Here is a 22,315-nt window from a genome sequence, read left to right as displayed (position 1 = left end):
TTTTCAAACAGAGGTCACACCTAATAGGGCCCATTTTGCAATCCCAAAAATATCTAATTGTAGATGTGGCACAGTATTTATTAGCCGATAAGATCCCCAAAATAACAGAGCATGTTGCAAAATGTTTGGCTGCAATTAACTGGAGAAAAATTCAGATAAATTGACTGAGATTTGGATTATATATTACTCTTATTTTATATATCTTAAATGCAGGAATTTCTTAAGTTTTATTTTGTATACTTATTTATATATAGTATTTGGTAACAATTGGTATTTATTATTTACTATTCAGTTTTATTCTTAGCATGCCAATAAAGGAACTGTACAATGTTGCATTTTTTAAAAACTTGCACAAGACTTTTTCAGAATCCAAAGGTTGCATTTTAGCAACTGACAACTTCCAGTCTATTTAGTTATTCATTACATTTTTATACTGCCTTCCCTTGCGGCTCTATGTTATTTTATTTTATTAAGCTATTTATAGTCCACTTTTTTCACTTTGACTCACAGTGGATTACAGCATAAGCCACTGCAATCAGCAGGATGGGACATCTGATCAACCTCCAATAAAACAACACAATAGGAGTAGTATTGCAGAAAGCAAGAACCATGCAGAAATCTGGACAGAACTGAAACAAAGCATAAACAATTAAGATTTATTATAATTTGGAAAAATAACACAGTATGCTCCTATACAGCCACAGACAGTACAAGCTAGACACAATGGTATAGTCCACAGTCCCTAACACTTTACCCAAGCACCTTTCTGGACAATTTTTTTACAGTGTGGCTCTACTTCCTGTAAAAAGAAAAAAGCCCCCTGAATAATTCAGTTGGGCATAGTTTGTAGAAAGCCAAGCGAGTGGGAACCTTCCTGACATCCTTGGGCAAAACTTTCCACAAGGTGGGGGTCACTACAAACAATGTAAGTGTATGGGAGGGTTGTTGATTTTGCCCAGATGATGGAAGGAAGCCCTGCTCAGAGGAGGGAAGCTGTCCTGGTAGGCCATAGAGAGAGATGTAGTCCTGCAACTATGAAAGATCAAGACACTGAGTCCAGGGACTGATGGGTAGCCAATGGATGAGTGCAGAATAGGTGTGATATGTACACTCTGGATAGCTAACTGAGCTGTGATATTTCATCTACACCAACCTTGAGTCTTCAAGATCTAGAATCATAGAGTTGGAAGGGGCCATTAGGCCATCTAGTCCAACCCCCTGCTCAACGCAGGATCAACCCTAACCATCCTAAAGCATCCAAGAAAAGTGTGTATCCAGCCTTTGCTTGAAGACTGCCAGTGAGGGGGAGCTCACCACCTCCTTAGGCAGCCTATTCCACTGCTGAACTACTCTGACTGTGAATTTTTTCCCCCTGATATCTAGCCTTTATCGTACTTGAAGTTTAAACCCATTACTGCGTGTCCTCTCCTCTGCAGCCAACAGAAACAGCATCCTGCCCTCCTCCAAGATGACTTCAAGGGAAAACCATGATAGCTGCTAGAACCTTTGAATGCATAGCTAGATGTGTCAGTGCAGCGTTCAGGGTTGTGTCAGTGATGCTTTTCTCAGCTTCATCATTTTTCACACACTGTTTTTCTTTCATCTGTATTATTATCAGCTGAGTGTGCCCAAGACTCTCTCCATAGCTTTAGAAACTCTTGAAAGCAGGAAAGAGTATGCAGATGTATGTCCCTGACCTTCATTCTCCATTCTCTTCATTCTTTCCACCCTGCTTTAGCAAGTCTGCTGGCTTCACAAAGAATAACAGGCACTAAGGGGCAGTTTAAGTACCATTATGTATCAAGTACCATTATGTATCATTATCAGAGCCTCTTGTGGCGCAGAGTGGTAAGGCAGCAGAAATGCTGTCTGAAGCTGTCTGCCCATGAGACTGGGAGTTCAATCCCAGCAGCCGGCTCAAGGTTGACTCAGCCTTCCATCCTTCCGAGGTTGGTAAAATGAGTACCCAGCTTGCTGGGGGGTAAACAGTAATGACTAGGGAAGGCACTGGCAAACCACCCTGTATTGAGTCTGCCATGAAAACGCTAGAGGGCGTCACCCCAAGGGTCAGACATGACCCGGTGCTTGCACAGGGGATACCTTTAACTTTACCTTTATGTATCATGAGGAGACCAGCCATTCTAGATGCATCCTTTGCTGTACAGCTGTGAAATACCAAAGTGAGATTCCTGGGCCTAAAATGGCTTTAATCATTTGGGAACTACCCAATTCCCACTCCAATGTTGCCACTTTTACTTTATAGGTCAAAACCAGCAGGTTGCAGATGTGAGGATGGATTTCTATGGAGTAATAGCCCCCAAAAGTTAGTAAGAATCATTCCATTTCCTGTCTCATTGTGAAATTGAGTAGTCTCTCTCTCTCTCTCTCTCTCTCTCTCTCTCTCTCTCTCTCTCTCTCACCCCCATCTCTAATTCATTGTTAGTCTAATTCAATGGAAAAAAACTTATCTGATTTTTACACATCTTGAAGGGAGGGATATGATAACCTAATCCAGAAGCAAGAGCTGCAAGACTGTAGGAAGCATGGTTTTTTAATTATTCAAAATAAATTCCTTCTAGTTGAAATCATTTGACTCTTTCTTGTAAAATAGGGTCAATTGACAACACTATCCCGCCAATGTTGCCCATTAGTCCATCCTTAACCTTCACCCCTGTGACATTTTAAATCATATGCAACTGCAAACATCTAATATTTATATATTGGTTTAACTGTCATGGCTCCCCCTGCCCCCCCCCCCAAGCCTAGGGCTGGGACTTACTTAGGCAGCTTTAAGGCCAAATTCAGACATGCAATTTAAATTGTTTTTCAGCCCTTTTCCCTCTGTTGATGTGTAGATCTGGAAAACAGAAAGACAGGTCAAATGTGTGAGTGTCAGGTTTCTGGCATGTAAAAACCAGAAGTACAGTTTGAAATCCACTAGTACTACGTTTCAGAGATTGATGGCTGTGTGGGAAGATTGCTTTTCAATCCAATTTTTGCAATACTTGTGTGATTTTGGTCAAAGTCTATAGCATAGATATATATCCTGAGGGAGATCTTACTAGCAATTTTTAAGAAGCAACGGCAGTGAATTTAATTGAATGACAATTCAGTGGAAGGAAATTTGGGGGCATAGAACCCACTATAATAGGAAGAGATTATGAATATTGCAAGAAATAACTGGTTTTTAAAAGGCTGTTCTCTTTTATTGTTGAGCCATCATCTTATTGCCTGCAATCACCATGAGCTCTCAAGATCATTGCTTTCCTGTACAGTCTGTTAAAAAACCGATTATCAGACACACCGGACTGCGACAGCATCTAGTGCCTGAATTTTTAATAAGATCTTGGGGAAATTTTGTGTTGAGCTGTGAAGTTTCACTTTATACAGTCTTGTTAAAAGACAGAAGTGGAAAAGGGAAGTACAAACTCTGAATCTACAAGATGTGCTGTAAAATGTTTTCATGTCTAGGACTAAGGATGACCATTTTATAGAATCACTAGAGGCAAAGCCCATTGTATGACTCATAGATCTCGGCGCGCTGCCATAGCTTCAGCTCCTGCTGGGCGGTGCGCTGGTTGGCCTTCTCCCCGCGGCTGGCGGGCGGCGCCGGGGCCTTGGGCGGCGGCGGCGGCTTCTTGCAGCGATTCCCACCCTGGCAAAGGGAGCAAGGCTGGCGGGCGGTTCCCGGGGCTCAGGCGGTGGCGGCGGCTTCTGGTGGTGATTGCCGCCCTGGTGAGGCCGCTCCGCTGGCCGGGAGAAGGCTGGCCGGGCCACCCCCCACCCGAGGCTCTCTGGAGCCTTCTCCCGGCCGGTGGACCAGCCTCGCCGCATCTCCGACGCGGCAAGGCTGCTCCGCCGGCCGGGAGAAGGCTGCCTGGCCCACCCCCCCACCCGAGGCTCTCTGAAGCCTTCTCCCGGCCGCTCCGCCATATTCCCTGGGCGGGTGAAGCAGCCAAGGGGGAGCCGCGCTTTGCGCAGCTCCCCATTGGCTGCTTGGGGCGGGATGGACACTCGGAGGGGCCAATCAGGAGCCGCTTTGCGGCTCCTGATTGGCCCCCTCCGAGTTTTTATCCCGGACAGGGCCCACCCTAACTCCTCCCACACAGCCCTTACTGCTTTATTTAGTCCGTGGCGCTCTGCGCCATGGGGCTGTTTAAAGATAGAGTTGGAAGGGATCTCCAGGGTCATCTAGTCCAACCCCCTGCACAATGCAGGAACTCACAACTACCTGCCCAACCACAGTGACCCCAATTTCATGCCTAAATGATCCTCTCACCACCAAAAATCTCCACAATCCAGCCTGGCATGGAGGAAATTGATCTCCTATCCCACAGTGGCACTCAGCAATTACCTGGGTATGCAAGGAAGGGCCACTGGCACATCCCTTCCTGCTCACCCACTCACAATCTGCCTTAGTTCATAAAATCAGGAAAGGAGTGGCCAAACTGTGTCTCTCCAGCTGTCCATGAATGACAATTACCATGCATGCTGACAGAGGCTCATGGTAATTGTAGTCTGTGGACATCTGGAGAGCCACAGTTTGGCCACCCCTGATTTAGGTTTACTTAATCACATAGGAAGGCTGACTCCAATGCCATTAGTTGAAGTGAGTATAATACCAAGTGGACTATAATGATTAAGCGAAGGCATGGGATCATCTGGCAATGCGATCATCTGGCAATTTTACAGGGACAGCAGCTCATTTTTTAGGCAGACAATGGTTTTTTATACAGCTCCCTAAATTTCTGCATTATTCTGTCCTAGGTTTGATTCATTTTGTTCACAGTTGACCAACTGTGGTTGTCTGCATTATTTAAAATGAACATGAAATGCAATTTTTTACATTTGGCTAATCAGTGTAAAATGCTATGGATACTTTTTTCTAAATTGGTTCTGTGCTATTTTTACAGCTACCAGAAGTTTTCCAACCAACTTACCAGTATTAGCTTTAAAATTCAAATGATTTAACAGCATAGTTTCCCTTCTGCAGCAAGAAGGATTGATCCGGAGTGACCCTACCTTTATTGTGCAATATCTTAGAGTGCTTTTAATGCTCAATATTTCAAGATTCGGATTGAGAAAGCAGGCTGTTTTGAACCTCCATGGCAGAGACACCCTGATTGGCCAAAGGTGGCCATGTGACAATCTTGCCTTAAAGGAGAAGCCCCTAATTTCTCTCAACTTCTGTTGGTCTTGGATTTTTTTCTCCCTCCTCTGCCTTCTTTGATCCTTCCCCCCCCCTTCAAGAAAAGAAAGAAAGAGGCTTGGCTCCCCCCCCCTTCTGAACTACCCTAACCACCTGCAGAACACTTTCCTGTTTCAATGGGGAGGGGGAGGGGAAGAGGAAGACCCGAGTTCCAATCGATCTGAATTCAACAGGATTGACAATGGAATAAACAAAATAAGTGCAGACTTTGCCCAGGAGAACAGCCAAGGGAAGAGCATTAAATCTCACTAACATAAATGCTCGCTGCATTTTGGAGGGGGGGGTAATAAATGGCAAAGGACCCATAGTTTGGCAAAAGTCCGAAACATAAAGCATAACATGATCCTCTGGCTGTCTCATTGCAGTTTTGTATTTCCATGACCAATAGCCTATGCGTTCAGCTTCCGTATGCATAGGATTCTCTTCTCCTCCATCTGTAGCTGTCTTCTCCAGAGAGATAATTGGGGTGGGAGAACTTCTTTGCAGATCCATAACCAGGACTCCAGAAATGTAATCCACCCCCAACTTGGAGACATTGTAGAAGAGCAGTTGGCAGGGTTAGGTTCGCTGGGAGTATGATATGTGTAGCTTGAAGGGGGTCCATTTTTACACCTTTGAACCTGTGTCAGACATTTTCCCCAAAACATTTTCCTAGCTTGACCTCAGTCTTGTTGGGTTTGCACTGGCTCTGCTGGGCTGGCAAAAATTCTCCCACCTCGGGTCTGTAACTCAGACACCATAAATCCATTTGTATCCCAATTTGGAAGGCAGGCAGAGGATAGTCAGATCCTCCCTGAGTTTGGTGTTTCCAGCATCTGGGAGGGGGTGTTCTACCACATCATGGTCTTCATGAACTAGTTCATTTTGTATGAAGCCTTTATAGTTTGTGACAGTTCACAGTTTGGTTCTTGAGTTCACCACAATTGAACTGAACTAGATTTTTCCGTATTGTGCAAATCCCTATCCATTAATACTGTGCCCACATAGGGACCATAAATAAACAACATCCTGGATCTGAGAGAGCCAGCATGGTGTAGTGATTAAAGGCTAGTGGACTCTAATCTGGAGAATTGGGTTTGATTCCCCACTCTTCCGTATGAAGACAGCTGGGTGATCTTAGGCTACTCACAGTTCTTTCAGAACTTTCTCAGCCTCACATGCCTCATAGGATATCTGTTTTGGGGAGAGGAAGGGAAGGGATTGTAAGCCATTTTGAGACTCATTTGAGGTATAGAAACAGGGTATAAAAACAACTCTTCTTCTTCATGCCAGAAGAGGTCCAGAGAAGAGAAGAGCCATCCTAAGCCCGGTCACTGTAAAGACATTGGATGGTAACTTAGTTCCATGCTCGTGTAATACTGAGAAACTCTGACACTGAGATATTCCTGTGCCAGCAGTCTTGGGCATTCTATGCAAGTTTCCTCTGCCAAATGGTTGGGTAATCTGAGCCATACAATGTGCCAAATGGGTGCTGAGTGACATTTCCAGACTTTGCGTAAAACCTGGCCAACTGGCAATATGGCAACCCTAAGATAGGCTGAAAATATCACGTCTCCACAGTTCATAACCCTTTCCTAATTTCAGCAACAGCTTCATTTGCAATGAAACACTGCTTTTTCACTGGGAAACATGTTTTAACAAAAGGCCAGATGTTCTTTGAGACACAAGGACAGAGACTTGTAAAGTTGGCTACCCTTTCATTCTAGCATGAGTAGCTGATCAGTCTGCACTTGAATAACAGTCCAAATTCAAGAAGGGAAGCATCCAAAAGAGGGCTAAGGGACAGTGCTGTCTGTTGCTGCATTTGGTGCCAACAGAATTTCAAACAATTTACACTGTGGATCTGACACCACAGCTAGCATTTCCATGCTTTTATAAAAAGCAATAAGCATGTATTCCAGGAGGGGGAAAAATGAAATCAGCTATGAAGGTCTAGCTTGTGTTTGGGGGGAATCTTAAGACCATCTTGGGGAGGGAGGGGTGATGGAATTTAATTTCTGTTGTCAATGGAGTTTCAAGACAAACAGAAAAGGGACAGGCTTTAAATTATTTTATTTTGATGACGTGGTTTCAAATGTCAGGTTTATTGTGGGCTAAAGTATAAGTTGGGCTGTTTTGTTTGTTTGTGTTTTGTATGGGGTTGAACAATACCTATTTGTAAGAAAGAGCCAATGTGAAATTTTATGAAAAAACCTGCAAATAAATGTTGTTATGGCATTGGACTCTTCCAAGAAAAAGCCATCTTGTTTTCTATAAGCTGACCCACAAGCAATCCAGCTATGTTTACTCCTGCCAGAAACAGTGAGTACAAAATGACCTTTTGCCCTGTAAGGTTCATCTGAAGAACAGCTATTCTATTCAGCCTTCCACTGTGATTCTCTCCTCCTTGTATCTGCACCTAAATTCCAAAGAATAATAAATTCCAACCCTTCTTTGTGGTTGAAGACAGTCACCATGGAGCTAACAGCTACTATTTCATCATCTAATTGGTCAGTAAGGTAAAGGTAAAGGTAAAGGTATCCCCTGTGCAAGCACCGAGTCATGTCTGACCCTTGGGGTGACGCCCTCTAGCGTTTTCATGGCAGACTCAATACGGGGTGGTTTGCCAGTGCCTTCCCCAGTCATTACCGTTTACCCCCCAGCAAGCTGGGTACTCATTTTACCGACCTTGGAAGGATGGAAGGCTGAGTCAACCTTGAGCCGGCTGCTGGGATTGAACTCCCAGCCTCATGGGCAAAGCTTTCAGACGGCTGCCTTACCACTCTGCGCCACAAGAGGCTCTTAATTGGTCAGTAATACATATTTAATAGCCAGTCACCAACCATTGAGCAATGCTTTATATAGAAGAAAGGCCCAGGTATTGTATCCTTATATTGCTTTTGGACAAGTAAAGAGAGATTAGCAGGATAAAATTGGTGCAGTGATGATTATTGAGAAGCAGAAAAAGAATTATTGTCTTTTGAGTACAATTGTGGTGTTATCCATTGAAGGGGAAGCGACTGAAATTCAGTTTCCTTTCCTAGGGATCCACATTCTCATGTCATATCTTCTTTTAATCTCTATAGCCACCAACTGTGCTGATACCTTGCTTGGGAACTGGAAAAGTAATGGTTGTATAATTGACATCATCCGAATCAGAATGCTGAAAAACAAGACAAAATCCAAATTTTCAAGGACATAATCAATGCTAACCCAAGCTTAACACCATGAAGTCACAGTACAAATAGAATACTTTCTTAGTCCAGGAGGCTGCATGAAAGCTGATGTAGTATAGCAGCTAAATTTGCCAAAGGGCCTTAAGCAATATTTTATTTTATTTATTTATCTGTAACAGCAGGAGCTGTTATTAATAAAACGCTAAGGGCTAAGTGGGGAGAAAGTGGGCATGGCCTGTCAGACAGGTCATGCCCACTCACTGGGCCAAAGTTCTGACAAGTTCTGCAGACAAAACTGGATGCTGTTGCAGAGGTACTTTTGTTTCCTGTTTCATCAGCACAGCAACCCTGTGCATCAGGGCTCAAGTCTTTCAATTCAACAACAACCTGTGTGGGAGGCCTTAAATATTTCTTCTCCACTAGAATCCTGTCCAAAGCAGCCCCTTCTGCCTGGGGAACTGATCTTTATACTCTGCAGATGAGCTGTAATTCCAGGAGCTCTCCAGGCCCCACCTGGAGGATAGCTACCCCTGGGTTGGAAATATTCCTGGAATTTTGGAGGTGGGGCCTAAAATCATATAATTCCTCAGAGTCCAGCCTTCAAAGGAGCCAGAAACCATATCCACAATGGGGTAATACACTCAGGGGGGTCCACAGTGAATTTCACGAAGCTCTGTAGAAATGCTACAACTGGTGCATCACTTAAATTAAAAACTGTATCCTTGTCTGTCAATATAGCAGACATATAGAAACAGGGGTCCTCTGCTGACAAGACCCACTACTTAGCTGCCAATCAGCTGGATGACTGAGGTAACTTACCCTCCAAAAGAGGGAGGCTCTGCTGATGTGCAGTGACATGACTACACAATTACCCAAATAACCCAGAAGTGATGTCATGACTTCTCGGACATCAAGCAAAGACTCTGTGGTAAATTTGGCTTCTGCTATACAGATTTTGACCAATTACCAAAGCGTCACCTTAACATCCCAGAAGTAATGTTGTCACTTCCAGGTCACATGGACAGGGATGTAGGCATATCACCGCATATCAGCAGAGTTTCTCTTCTGTTCCTGGTAAGTCCTCTCCTGATCCTAATTGAGAAGCCGCAGCCATAACTATGTAATTTACTTCATATAATTTTTTTAAAAACCCTTCACCCCAGCATGTCACATAGCAGTACGTTTCAGTTTTGTTAAAGAAAAAGGACCTGAAGCAGCTCTTGTAAATCTTAACATTAACAGATGATTCTTACATGCTCTTTAATCCTCCATGTATATAGACTATCCATGGGTCATCCATAATGGCTTCCTAGTTACCAATAGATAGTGCTTCATTAGTTTCATGATGTGAGGCCATGGCTTAGTGTTATAGCATCTGCAAAGTTCCAAGTTCAGTCCCTGGCCTCTCCAGTTAAAACTGTCATGCAATATGAAAGACCTTCTTGATATCCTGGAGAACCACTACCAGTCAGAGTAGACAGTACTGATCTCGAAGCACCAATGCAGTATAAAGCAAGTGCTTCTGGTTGTTCTTTGTGTAGTTATGAGTAATGTTAATCACTAACACAGCAAAACCAAGCAATTAATAGAGAAGGTAGGGATTTACCTGCATATATGCTAAGTCTGTAGAAAAAAAACTGACTTTACAACATAATTAAAGGATTTTTGAAAATCAAATTTAGCCTGATTAGGAATCTCCAAAGGTTATTATTATTGTTGTTGTTGTTGTTTAAATTTATTTTCCACCACTCCCTTTATTAGAAGTTTACTGGAGGGATGGGAGATTGAGTATATCGCCATGTTGTTCTGGTTTTTTTTTTGGGGGGGGGGTTGATTTTTATGTCCTTGTATTGTTTTAAATTGGTTTTATTGGGGATTTAGCATGGACAACTTGTAACCCTCCATGAGCCGATTTTGGGAGTGGCGGGAAATAAATGTAAATAATAATAATAATAATAATATTTTAAGAAGTTGGAAATTATCTTAAATCCCCCCCCCTGTAAACTACACTGTTCCCTTAATCTGAACCCTTATTGCTAGCTTGGTGTAGTTGTTAGGTGAGTGGATTTCTAAACTGGCGAGCCAGGTTTGATTCTGCGCTCCCCCACATGCAGCCAGCTAGGTGACCTTGGGCTTGCCACAGCACTGATAAAGCTGTTCTGACTGAGTAGTAATATTAGGGCTCTCTCAGCCTCATCTACTTCACAGGGTGTCTGTTGTGGAGAGAGGAAAGGGAAGGCGACTTTGAGATTCCTTTGGGTAGAGAAAAGCGGCATATAAGAACCAACTCTTCTTCTAAAACTTTCTAATAATGTAAGTTTGCTGTACATCCACCTTGTAGCTTCATGACTGTAAAACTGGTATCTATAATCAGAGGATTAATTTATCTGAATGTTTTAGTATTTAAATATTTTGGGCCATCCTTGAATCTAGTATATCTTTTACAAGATAGGGGATTTTCCTGTTATCTGTTTTAAAGGATTAAAAAAGTGCTTTCAGTACAGAAATCTCCCCAAATTGCCCTGAACTTCAAAGTCTCTACAGTAGTGAAAGAGTAATACAAGCATTTCAATCTACGATGGATTCATGTAAGATGCAGTTGAAACTTCGTTACCTGTTCACTTTGAGAGGAGAGTTCTGAGCAGCTACCTATGAGCAAAAAACAAACATTATTTCAATAACAATTCTGGTATTAGAGAGAAACGGAAGTAAATGAGACATCTGTGGATTAGATTGAATGTACACATTGCCATGGCTGCAGAGACATGGGTGCCATTTGAAATTTATCTAGGGGATAGATGCTGGAATGTTTGATTAGTACTTTGTGAGAGGGAAAAAGGGAGCTTGTCATGCATGGGGTGTGCCACAAGGGAAATAAACATTCCCTTCGCAGGCGTAGGGTTGCCAGCTCCATTTTGGGACATTTCTGGGAAGAGTTTGGGAAGGGAAAGAGCTCAGTCTTGATATAACTTCAGAGTCTTCCCTCCAAAGCTGCCATTTTTGCCAGAGGAACTGATCATTATAATCTGAAGATCACTTGAAATTCTGGAAGAACTGTGGGCCTCACTTGAAGGATGGCAGCCCTAGCAGGCACAGATGACCACAGTGGATGTAAATAAAATTGGTTCATAATTAGATAGGCATAACAGTGGGGGCTGGGATATGCAGACAGACTGAGATTATAATTTACGAATGAGGCGTACAAGAGTTCAACAGCCTTTGGCTCAGAGTGTTGGGACCATTAGTCGATTGTTGAATTCTTGTAAGCCTGACTGGTGAGTTATAACCTCTTTGTATATGATTGCTGTTTCATCACTTTGTAAATCCAGCTTGGTATAATAGTTAGCAGCACGGACCAAGTTTGATTCCTCACTCCTCCACATGAAACCAGCTGGGTGACCTTGGGCTCGCCACAGCACTGATAAAGCTGTTCTGACCGAGCACCTACCTCAAATGGTGTCTGTTGTGGGGAAAGGAAAGGGAAGGCGATTGTAAGCCACTTTGAGACTCCTCCTGGTAGAGAAAAGTGGCATATAAGAACAAACTCTTTTTCTTCTTCTAAAAAAAAGACATTATGGGTTGTTTGTTTTATTGCAGCTAATTCTCACTGAGGATAGATTCATGAAACCTTAGCTTGTAACCAGTGCAAGTTTGCCTTCTGTTTTTGAGGAAACTGACAATTAAAGCTATTTCATTTTCATTCACCTGCTTTGAAGATTTACATTCCTGCTGCCTACATGGGTTCCTTGTGACCTAGATTTTTGACTGCGATTTACTACACACTGTCCTTTTTGTGTCTGGATCTTAATTGGAAATAAGATCAATCAATCTCTCTCTTATTAGCCAGGCAAGGAAGGACTCCTGGGAGCTTAACGTGTTGAATCAGAAACTGGTTTCCTCAGTGGAGGACTTGCCTTTTGGGGGGCAGTTGTTGATTTGGGCATTTGTATGTTGTGCTGGTTGTGACTGGATTTTCCCCCTTTGCCACAGAGGTGTATGTGTAGGCTGGCTGGCTAGCATTTTCTGAGAATTACATTCCTTGCCAGCTTCCTGGATATTGATGGGTTTCTTTGTTCTTAATCCAGGCCGTCTTTTTGCCTTATGGACTGATATCTTCTTTTCTGAAACCGAAAATACAAGCCTAGTTAGCTCACCATGATGGCAATAAGAAACAAGGGACCTCCCATATCAATTTGTACAAAAAAAAAAGCATGTGAAACTCCCTGTCCCCCTTAACCATGGCACAACACGGTTCAAGCCAACCAGGCATTTGGAGCATTTCATTTTTATGTGTGTGTAAAAAGTTGATGTTGTGGCTTTGCTGCAACATCTCACAATGCAATCATGTGCACATTTACTAGGGAGTCAGTTCCCCTGAACTTAGGGTATTTACTTCTGAGAAACTATGCTGGAAGTTAGCCAGCTCCTGTTCATTCTTGGTGGAGGCCAAACAAGATGTTACATTTTTAAATGAGGTATATCCAGATCCCCCAAATTACATTTGCTTTTCAGACAGCAGCTGCAAGAAACTAATCTTTAAAGCACCACAGAGGCCTAACTCAGATCTATACTGTACTGCAGGGGAGGGGGGAGAGCTTATGCCTTCTCTGCTTTCTGTTTCCGTACCTGGAAATGGCTTGAGGGGGCATTATTTGCCCCATTTTGGAGCTGTCTGTGCAGTCAAGCCTGCCTATATAAATAGGATGATGGGAAACCAAGTACATCTTGTATTCAAGATGGGAAATGGCTGAATTACAGACAGCTATCTTAAGGTTGCCTTTCTGTGAAATAGAAGAAGGGACACAAAGGAGGAGAATCTGCACTAATTATGCAGTTGGTCAGGTCTTGGTATAAAAGCCATAGTGGACGATGTCTGAGCGCAAGTAAAAGAGGCTGGAGACTATGTTACCTATTTTCCTGAGTTTGAGGTAGACCATTATCAGCGTAATAAGGTAGAGCACGGAGAACACAGTCGATATCACAATGCTTTCCCAAAAGAAAGGTTTGGTATAATATCTAAGAAGAAAACAAATGGAAATTTTAGACCTCCCAACTATGGACAGCTTCTTTGATATATCTTCTGATGAAAATATTCTTTGTGCCTTGCCCCACAGCTCCATCCCAATCAATGCATAAAGCCCTACATTAAATATTGCAGTTTACCCCTCCATAGAAGCCCTGTCCATGTGTTACACTGAATACACCTTCCTCCTGCTTGTATGTGTGCATATCTGTTTGTAAGAAAGAGAAAATGTGTCTTCACTTTACAAATGACACTGGGGACCAGTACCTGGATAAATATGGAGTTTGTATCACCTACTCAGCTGTACATTCTTTGACATGAGAATTACTCATGGATATACAAAGTACTTCGGCAAGGCTGTATACTGTCGCCTTGCCTATTTAACTTGTATGCGGAGTACATCATGAGAAAGGCGGGATTAGAGGAGTCACAAATTGGGATCAAGAATGCAGGGAGAAATATCAACAACCTCAGATATGCAGATGATACCATTCTAATGGCAGAAAGTGAAGAGGAACTAAAGAGCCTGTTGATGCGGGTGAAGGAGGAGAGTGCAAAAGCTGGCTTGAAACTCGGCATCAAGAAAACAAAGATCATGGCATTCGGCACTCCCAATTCCTGGCAAATAGATGGGGAAGAAATGGAGATAGTGACAGATTTTATTTTCCTGGGCTCCAAGATCACTGCAGATGGAGACTGCAGTAAAGAAATTAAAAGACGCTTGCTCCTGGGGAGGAAAGCTATGGCAAATCTAGACAGCATCCTAAAAAGGAGAGATATCACCCTGCCAACAAAAGTGCATTTAGTCAAGGCTATGGTCTTCCAAGTTGCAATGTATGGCTGTGAAAGTTGGCCATAAGGAAGGCCAGAATTGAGGCTTTTGAACTCTGGTGCTGGAGAAGACTCTTGCGAGTCCCTTGGACTGCAAGGCGAACAAACCGGTCAGTCCTAGAGGAGATCAGCCCTGACTGCTCCTTAGAAGGCCAAATCCTGAAGATGAAACTCAAATACTTTGGCCACCTCATGAGAAGGAAGGACTCCCTGGAGAAGAGCCTAATGCTGGGAGCGATTGAGGGGAAAAGAAGAAGGGGACGACAGAGAATGAGGTGGCTGGATGGAGTCACTGAAGCAGTAGGTGCAAACTTAAATGGACTCCGGGGAATGGTAGAGGACAGGAAGGCCTGGAGGATCATTGTCCATGGGGTCGTGATGGGTCGGACACGACTTCACACCTAACAACAACATACAAAGTACACAGAAGCCCTGCTCACAAATTATATTGAACACATTTGATCTTGGTACAGCATATACTTTATTTTTCTTTATATGTGGAATGAATAATATTCATGTTGCATTCAATGCATGCACAGCTAAACATGCAATTGAAACCCCATATTGATCCAGTGACTGGTCCCCGGTTTCATTTGGAAAGTTAGTATGCATTATCTCTCTTACAAACAGGTGTAGGCACACTCACGTGGACTGTATGTTCATGCACCGTAACATGTGTGCATGTTCATAGAAGGTTGCAAACAGGTACTGGAGTCAAGCCCTCAAACACTTTTCTATGTTGTAATAACTCCTATAATGTAACAGCTTTTCCTAGTTCAATATTAATTCAAATTTATTTATTTATGTATATATATATTTATTTATTTAACCTTATTTCTTAGATGTTTAGCCTGCCACTCTCCAGGGACTTGTGATGGGGTACAATATAAAACCCCTATAAAACATAATAAAATCCCATCCAATAACAAAACAACAAAACATAGATAAAAGAGGATAAAACAAGATTGGCAGTATAATCCCTCCCCCCATCCCTGTAGTCGTCCACCCCTCAGGGTGGGATATGCTGGATGTTATTACATAACCTGAGCAGGGCTCCCAGTTGTTTCTGGTTCTGACCTCAACCAAAGACCTGGCAGAAGAGCTCTGTTTTGCAGGCCCTGCAAAACTCTGTTAGCTCCATTAGAGCCCTCAGCTCTCCCGGGAGCTCATTCTACCAGGTCGGAGCCAGGACCAAAAAGGCCCTGACCCAGGTTGAGGCCAGGCATGCAGCCAGGAAAATATAGCAGACTTGGTTTAAATTAGAAATCTGCTCCAACTCAGGGACATAGATTAGATGATATTATGCTAATATTAAAGGGCAAAACACTTTAGAATAATTTTACATAATGAATTGCTGGTTTTGAATGATTAATAATGATAGACTATGTTCTAGACCTGATCCTACCCTGGTCTCTCAAACATGAATGCCAGGAACCTCTGAATTGTTGGCCACTGCCTATTGAGGCCCATCCAGAGGGATAGGGCTGTATTATTCTGTTGGAGCAGAAATAAACAGGAGCTTTCCGGCACCTTAAAAACAAACAAGTGTTTATTCTAGCAGAAGTGTTTGTGAACTAGAACCTCATGGATGAAGCCCTAAGTCCCTGAAAATCCCAAGAGCTCTGTTTATTTATGCAAAAATAGGTGTCCATGCATTGGTTGTCCTCTGGCCAGGTAAAAGAATGCTGCTGAATGGGATTCTGGCTTCTAATACTAGGATGTATGTATTATTTATGTATTTCATTTATATCCTGCCTTTCTACCAGGGGCTTACAATGGTCTCCTCTCCTCCTCCTCTGGTCCAAAGTCATTCAGCAAGCTTCTATGGCAGAGTGTGGATTCAAGCTGGATCTTTCAGATCCTTGTCCCAAGAATCGAACTACTGCACCACGCTAGTTATGCTGACCTGCAGTGTTGCCAGATTGGGTGACACATGTGCAGACTCTGGCACCATTCGTTCTTTTCATGCCAATTACCAGTGTAGCATTGGGACAAATGTCATTCACTGCCCTTCTCCCTGAACTGGTGTTGAGCCCAGTCACTCTTGGAAGCACCTACCATGTCTCCTGTTGCAACAGGTGAAGATCTCTACTTTGGAGCCAATGGAGCAACCAACCAGAGAATTTTTGCTGTAGCAAAGGACCCCCTTGATTTTAATTTTATTTCCTTAAACTCTGCAACAATTACTCCAAATCTCTCCTAATTTCCAACTGCAGGCAGAAGCAACTGCTTTCAGAGAGAACAGAAGGAAAACAGCCTCCTGAATGGATAGAAAGACTAGAAACAGAAGCAAGTTTAAAACAGCTCAAGAATGTCTTTGAGTCTCCATTTATTCCTCATAGCAGTGATAAAATTGCCTCACTGATGTGAAGCTGGACTTCATTGACAGCATCTATTAGAAAGGATTTCTGTGAAAATCTAGGTAGCAGCCCCTCCATTTAGAACTTACGTGCTGTTCATAGGACACATCCTTTCAGCAAAAGATCTTAACTTGGCCCAGGAACTCTACAGGAAAATGTTAACTGGACCCTAGTAATGAATAAAGACAAATCATCTCAGAAACTGATCAACTAATTTATACTGTAGGGTCTCCTTACTCTTCTCTCCCACTTCAACCCACTGATCTCCACATAATGCTTCTCGTGGATAATAGCATACGGAGCATCTGCGGCAGGATGGGTGGCATCAGTAGTAACTGACAATTTCATCGGGATCCAACCCTCTGTATATGTGATGAGGTTGTGCCCATGAAAATCAGCATTTGCATTACATGTGCTCAAGTTGCTTAATTATTTTCTAGACTTCATTAATATAACATAGTAACATAAAGTAATTGCTGTACTTCATGGCACTTCCCACCACCTCCAAGGAATTGTACTTTGCTGTACTTAAGACTTAAGACAAGTGAATATTCATTTTCTCAAAACTGTTCAGATTCCATTTGCAGCAACAGAATCACTAGCAGAATGGAATCTGGTTTATTTGAAGAGCTTAATGACTTTCCCCCACTTCCTCATGTTGTGTTGCATTAAATTCATTGATACATTGGACTCCCAGTCCAGCCACACATCAAGCAACAGTTGCACATACAGTTAATGGTTTAAAGGTTATACAGTATACAGCAGGGGTAGTCAAACTGCGGCCCTCCAGATGTCTATGGACTACAATTCCCAAGAGCCCCTGCCAGCATTCGCTGGCAGGGGCTTGTGGGAATTGTAGTCCATGGACATCTGGAGGGCCGCAGTTTGACTACCCCTGGTTTATAGTGTAATTTCAGAATTTTATGAGTTGTTAACAAATTCTTTGTACTGTAACAATATCCCAATGGATTGTGACCTGTGAATTCTTGTAAACTGCCCTGAGCCACAAGGGAGGGCAGTATAAAAATTTAAAATAAAATAAATACAGACATACATATAGGAAACTGAATTTTCCATATATTTGATATTCAGTGTTCAATGGAATAGATTTGTTACATTTGCATTCTGATCCAGTCAAACTGCCACATTAATGTCAGCATTTCATCTACTGATTTACCAGTTATAAATGGACAATGTCATGTTCAGTAGAATTAATAGCATTTGCCATATAAATTTAATACCAAGGATGGGAGAAAAGGACAGCATAACTAAGTGTCTGATAAGTGATTCAGCAGAAGTGGATTCAGAGAAAAGATTCTTATTCTTTTTGATAAGAAGCTCTCAATTTTTCAGCCTCTTGTGGATATTATTATCATTATTGGATTTATTACCCATTGCTCCCAGCAAGCTGGGACATGGAGGGTTACAGCATTAAAACCCCCACAATAAAATATAACCATCCACAACTAAAACCATTCTAAGTCCGATGACCAATTAACCCCCCCCCCCTATTCTGAGGCTGTTTTTAAAGGCCAGCTCACACAATACATTTTTCATTCCACATGGTTACCTCAAGATATCCCCCACACACGTACACACACTATATACTCATAAGAAGAAGTCATGGCCAGGATCTGAAGAGCCAGCTATGCCCCAATATGAACCCAGTGAACTTCTGAGCTTTTCCCCCTCTTTGAACAGCTGATATTCATCCATCCACATGCCATATCAGAATTTGTTTTGGGGAAAAAAGTCAGTTTCAAAAGTAGTTTGCTACGAGTTATAAGGGGCTGTTTTTTGAGAAAAGTTAGACTGAAAACCTCCTGGGTTGATAGCACTCACATCCCACACACATTGATAGCACTCACATCCCACACACGCTTTCAATCCACTTTAGAAATTGTGTGCAAGTGGATTTCACATAGGCGTTTTCCAGACTGCAGCCGCCTTTCAAATTTTTTTGAGTGTTGCGGCGGTTGAGATGAACGTGCTATCAATGCAATCAGTTGAGACTACATTTTCCCCTGCATCAAGGTTTTGTCTGTTCACCTTCTTACTGAGGATCATTTTTCTGGTATGTATTTTTTCTGGGGTGGGTGAGTTGTACATGCACTGAAACATTGCAGCATTTCAGCTGCCTAAAGGTGGCTGTGAAATCCCCATTTAAATACATGCCCCACACAACATCACACTTCCAGAATGAATCTGCCCCTAAACATATGGCAGAGCATGATCCCCTTATATGAGAGTAACACCATGGGCTTCAGTATGTTTACTCTGGTGTATGCAAGGTGTGGGGATGGGATCCAAAGCATTCAGAGTAGCTGAAATATTGCGGTCTCCTCCCTTCCTCTATCAAGGCTTACTATTAAGGTGTGCATCTTCTTCAGTCTCCCTCTACACTGTTTTAGTAAACATCTCAAGAGCCAGTTTTTACAGAACGGGAGTTGCAGAATTCTCTCCCTCTCCCCCCCCCCCCCAATATTGCCTTGAAGATTGACTCTGAATCTCCAAGTGTGCCTTTTTGCCATATAGTCAATTTCCCTCAGATCACCTGGGAGAACCACATAAGCCTTATCCCCTGAGGAAAACACACAAGTTCAATACTGGAAATACTGGAAATACCTCAGTTAAAAGAACAGCATTTTAAGAATGGTGCTTCAGGGATGTGAACTGCAGGTAGCTTAACAATTTAAACCACATTTTTGTTGTTAAAATTGGGCACACATATCCTCTTTGCATGTGATTTGTGCAGTCAACTTGTTTGAAGCCTAGACTAGAAAGGCCAGCCAGAGGAAATGGCTGCTTTGAACGATGGACTTTATGCCATTATACCCCACCAAGGTTCCTCTCCTCTCCAAACCTTTCCTTTCATAGGCCCCACCCCCAAACTCCAAGGATTCCCCAACCCAGAAAGCCTAACTACAGCTTTGTTTGTGGAATATTTAGACATGAATCTGCTGGAACTACGTAGGTTGATTCCACATGGGGGATTTTCCCCAGCATGGAATACTAGAAGCTCCTCATTTAAACAGGAATGACCTCATCACATGGCATCCATTTTGAACACAACTCAAAAGCTTCCTAGGACTTTTCCCTTAAAGAAGGATTAATCAACATAACTTGAAACTGGTCAGTTTCTTACCCATTTTGCACAGAGCACAGAGAATAAGGCACAATATACATAGGCCATATCTAATAGGAACATAGCAGCTGTCCCACCCATGTTTCAGTCGTGTTTTGCTCTTCTGTTTGCATCATTCCTGTATGGCAAGTGTTGGGCAATCTGGATTAAGTATGTTGACATGTGGATGCATGTGTTGGAGGAGGGGAAACCATCCTGCCTTTTGGTCTAGACACCCATCTAGATTCCCCAAATGTATTGGTAGAGTAGTGACGGGTGAATGCATGGATGAATGAACAAAGAAGAATAAATAATCAATGAGCCAGTTTACAATGCACATCTGGTGTACCCAAACCTGAGAGAATATTTAGACATAAAACTATCCTCTGTCTGTTCATTACCAGCATCCTTTGGATTCTACTCACCCAATGAATCAGGCAGTGATCCCTCTAGAATGCCATTCCCGCAGAACATGCCACAAATAATCCTTTTTTCAGAATATTTTTTCTCAAAGATCCTTACTAATTGACTGTCATCCTGTTGTATGAAAGCTAACTGATAGTAATCTGAAAAAGGAGGAAATGTGCAACAGGAAATTGCAAAGACCCCCTATCAAAAAAAAAATCAGTCATGTGCAGTTTTGCATACCTGCTTACAGTAGATTATTAGAAGAGAGGAAGGGTTTTGGAGGAAATTGATAAGATATTAATAGCATAGGCATTGGGTTCTCTTGTTGTGTGCAGCTTTACTGCTATTTTCTCCCATAACTTAATCTGAAATCATCTATGCATATAAATATTTACTTCTTTTAGCCTCATTGGGGAATGACAACTTTTGTTCAAAATATAATCTTAGAGATTTAATTGTTTTTCAGGATCATGAAGTTTGACCTGTGCAATACACTAGGTCAGAAGAATTCAACAAACACATTTAATTAATAAAAGCAAAAATACACGGTTTTTTTAGGAAATGTTGATTTACATCTCAAGCACTGCTTCCACACTGGAGCTGTTCATCACAAACCAGCTGATGCTTTTTCAGCTGTTGCTACAGAACTGCCAGTTTGGTTCATGTTTTTCCTTGCCTGCTCTATATTGGTGATTGGACCAAATAAATGTCAGAAACCCCCATGTCTTTCTGCCATTAATTATTCTTGCCTTCATGCTTTCATTTTAATGCCTTGATGTAACCCAGAGGCATTCTGTTCTGGCGCCCAAGGTCATTTGGCTTTGTTGTGTTCTGAATATGCCACCCCCCCTTACATTCCACACCTCTCCCTTCCTCCCCTCCTGTGCCATTTGGTTCCCTCCTTTCCCATCCTTCCCATCCCATTCGCACCTAGGTTTGTTATCACTACTTTATGATATATCTGGTTTGTGTTCCCAGGAAGGGGTTTTTCCTCCCTTACCCTATAACTCCTGTCCTGTGATCTGTACGTCAGTCCTAACTATGTTTCTGGTGTAGCAGCTTGCTTTACTAATAAAAAAACTTTTCTACGTGAAGGTTTGCTTATTTAGAATAGAAGAATCTCACAATAATTGTAAGGATTGTAAGGAAACAGAGTTATGCTATTATTGGAACAACAGAAATGGAGCCAGTAGAGTTCCTGTGCCTATGTTTCCTTTGAATTGGGGTAGAATAGGATGTCTCTGAAGTAGCTGTACCTTGTCCAGCAGCAGGCCACAAGATTAATTTCATGGATTTTTCAGAGACTTTACGGCAGCTGAGGTGCTTACAGCTGGTTCTCTCATAGATGTCTGGCAGCAAACTTTAGTACACTGGAGCTCACTTATTTCTAAGCCAGAGAAAGCAAGATTCAGACTTTTCTTTTAAAATCCATGTAAAATCTATTATGAATAAACAGAAAAGCACGTATGGAATAGCTGATCCTCATTTCCCAATGCACTGAGGCATTTAGATTTAAACAAATTGGAAAATATTACTACTATAAATTAAAATCAACACCTCATTTCATTTCAAATTTCCTCTTCTTTCTATTGTTTATTGTGTGAATTAAGGCTGGGATTAGCATTCTGGAGTCCACACATTGCAACTGGGTCATTCTCATTAGAATTTGATCTGAAAAAATCTATTGTCTTAGCATGGAGGGTTGCAAGAGACAAGATGACAACTTCAGGAGGAACAGGAGGCACTTTGTGAACAAGATGACCCTCAGAAACAACATGAGTGGACCTTCTGCTATAGAAAGTGGTCAGTGATGTTTTTGAAGAGGAATTGGTAGTTTTAAAAAGATATAAAGTAACTAGTAGGAGGCACCTCTGTTATATATCTAGACAACACTAAGTAGATACTTGATGAGAGGTACAAAAAGGAGGCATGAATACTGGCATTTATTCAGCCTCTTTTTGCTAGAGATAGAGATGCAGGATGTGGGGGACCCATCTTGCTCAAATTTTAGGTTTAAATGGACTCAACAGCTGAACCAAAGTCGGGTAAATGTTCAAGGCAAGCACCTTCCCCAAACATTGCTCTGGGGGCTTTGAACCAGCTCATGTTCATGTCATCTTTTAACTTTGCTCCTGACTAAGGCATAGAATAGTCATTAGTTTACATTGCTGGTGCAGAGGCAGTCACCTTTGGAATCAAGACTGG

General features: G+C 42.2%; 1 protein-coding gene across 1 annotated transcript; it reads right to left on the bottom strand.

The window, feature by feature from the left end:
• Positions 1-409: 409 nt before the first annotated feature.
• LOC143836042 (uncharacterized) lies at positions 410-20,240 on the bottom strand. Its single transcript, XM_077334772.1, has 8 exons — positions 20,128-20,240; positions 16,668-16,747; positions 13,274-13,380; positions 12,275-12,485; positions 10,979-11,009; positions 8,294-8,351; positions 2,780-2,857; positions 410-629 (listed from the first exon to the last, which is right to left on the bottom strand). The coding sequence occupies exons 2-7, from the start codon at positions 16,685-16,687 to the stop codon at positions 2,802-2,804; spliced, it is 483 nt and encodes a 160-aa protein (XP_077190887.1). The 5' UTR covers positions 16,688-16,747; positions 20,128-20,240; the 3' UTR covers positions 410-629; positions 2,780-2,801.
• Between the last annotated feature and the right edge of the window lie 2,075 nt (positions 20,241-22,315).

Source organism: Paroedura picta, chromosome 4 (genome assembly GCF_049243985.1).
Source record: "Paroedura picta isolate Pp20150507F chromosome 4, Ppicta_v3.0, whole genome shotgun sequence".
Lineage (NCBI taxonomy): Eukaryota > Metazoa > Chordata > Lepidosauria > Squamata > Gekkonidae > Paroedura > Paroedura picta.
Note: the sequence above shows the minus strand (reverse complement) of the source record. Positions and strands in the feature narration are given on the sequence as shown.

Excerpts from the sequence above, each read along its gene's own strand:
- LOC143836042 (XM_077334772.1), bottom strand. The coding sequence starts at position 16,687 with ATGTGTCCTATGAACAGCAC. Across the intron at positions 13,381-16,667 it reads ATGTGTCCTATGAACAGCAC|ATATTATACCAAACCTTTCT; the intron begins GTAAGTTCTAAA and ends TTTTCTTCTTAG. Across the intron at positions 12,486-13,273 it reads CCTCAAACTCAGGAAAATAG|AAAAGAAGATATCAGTCCAT; the intron begins GTAACATAGTCT and ends TTTCGGTTTCAG.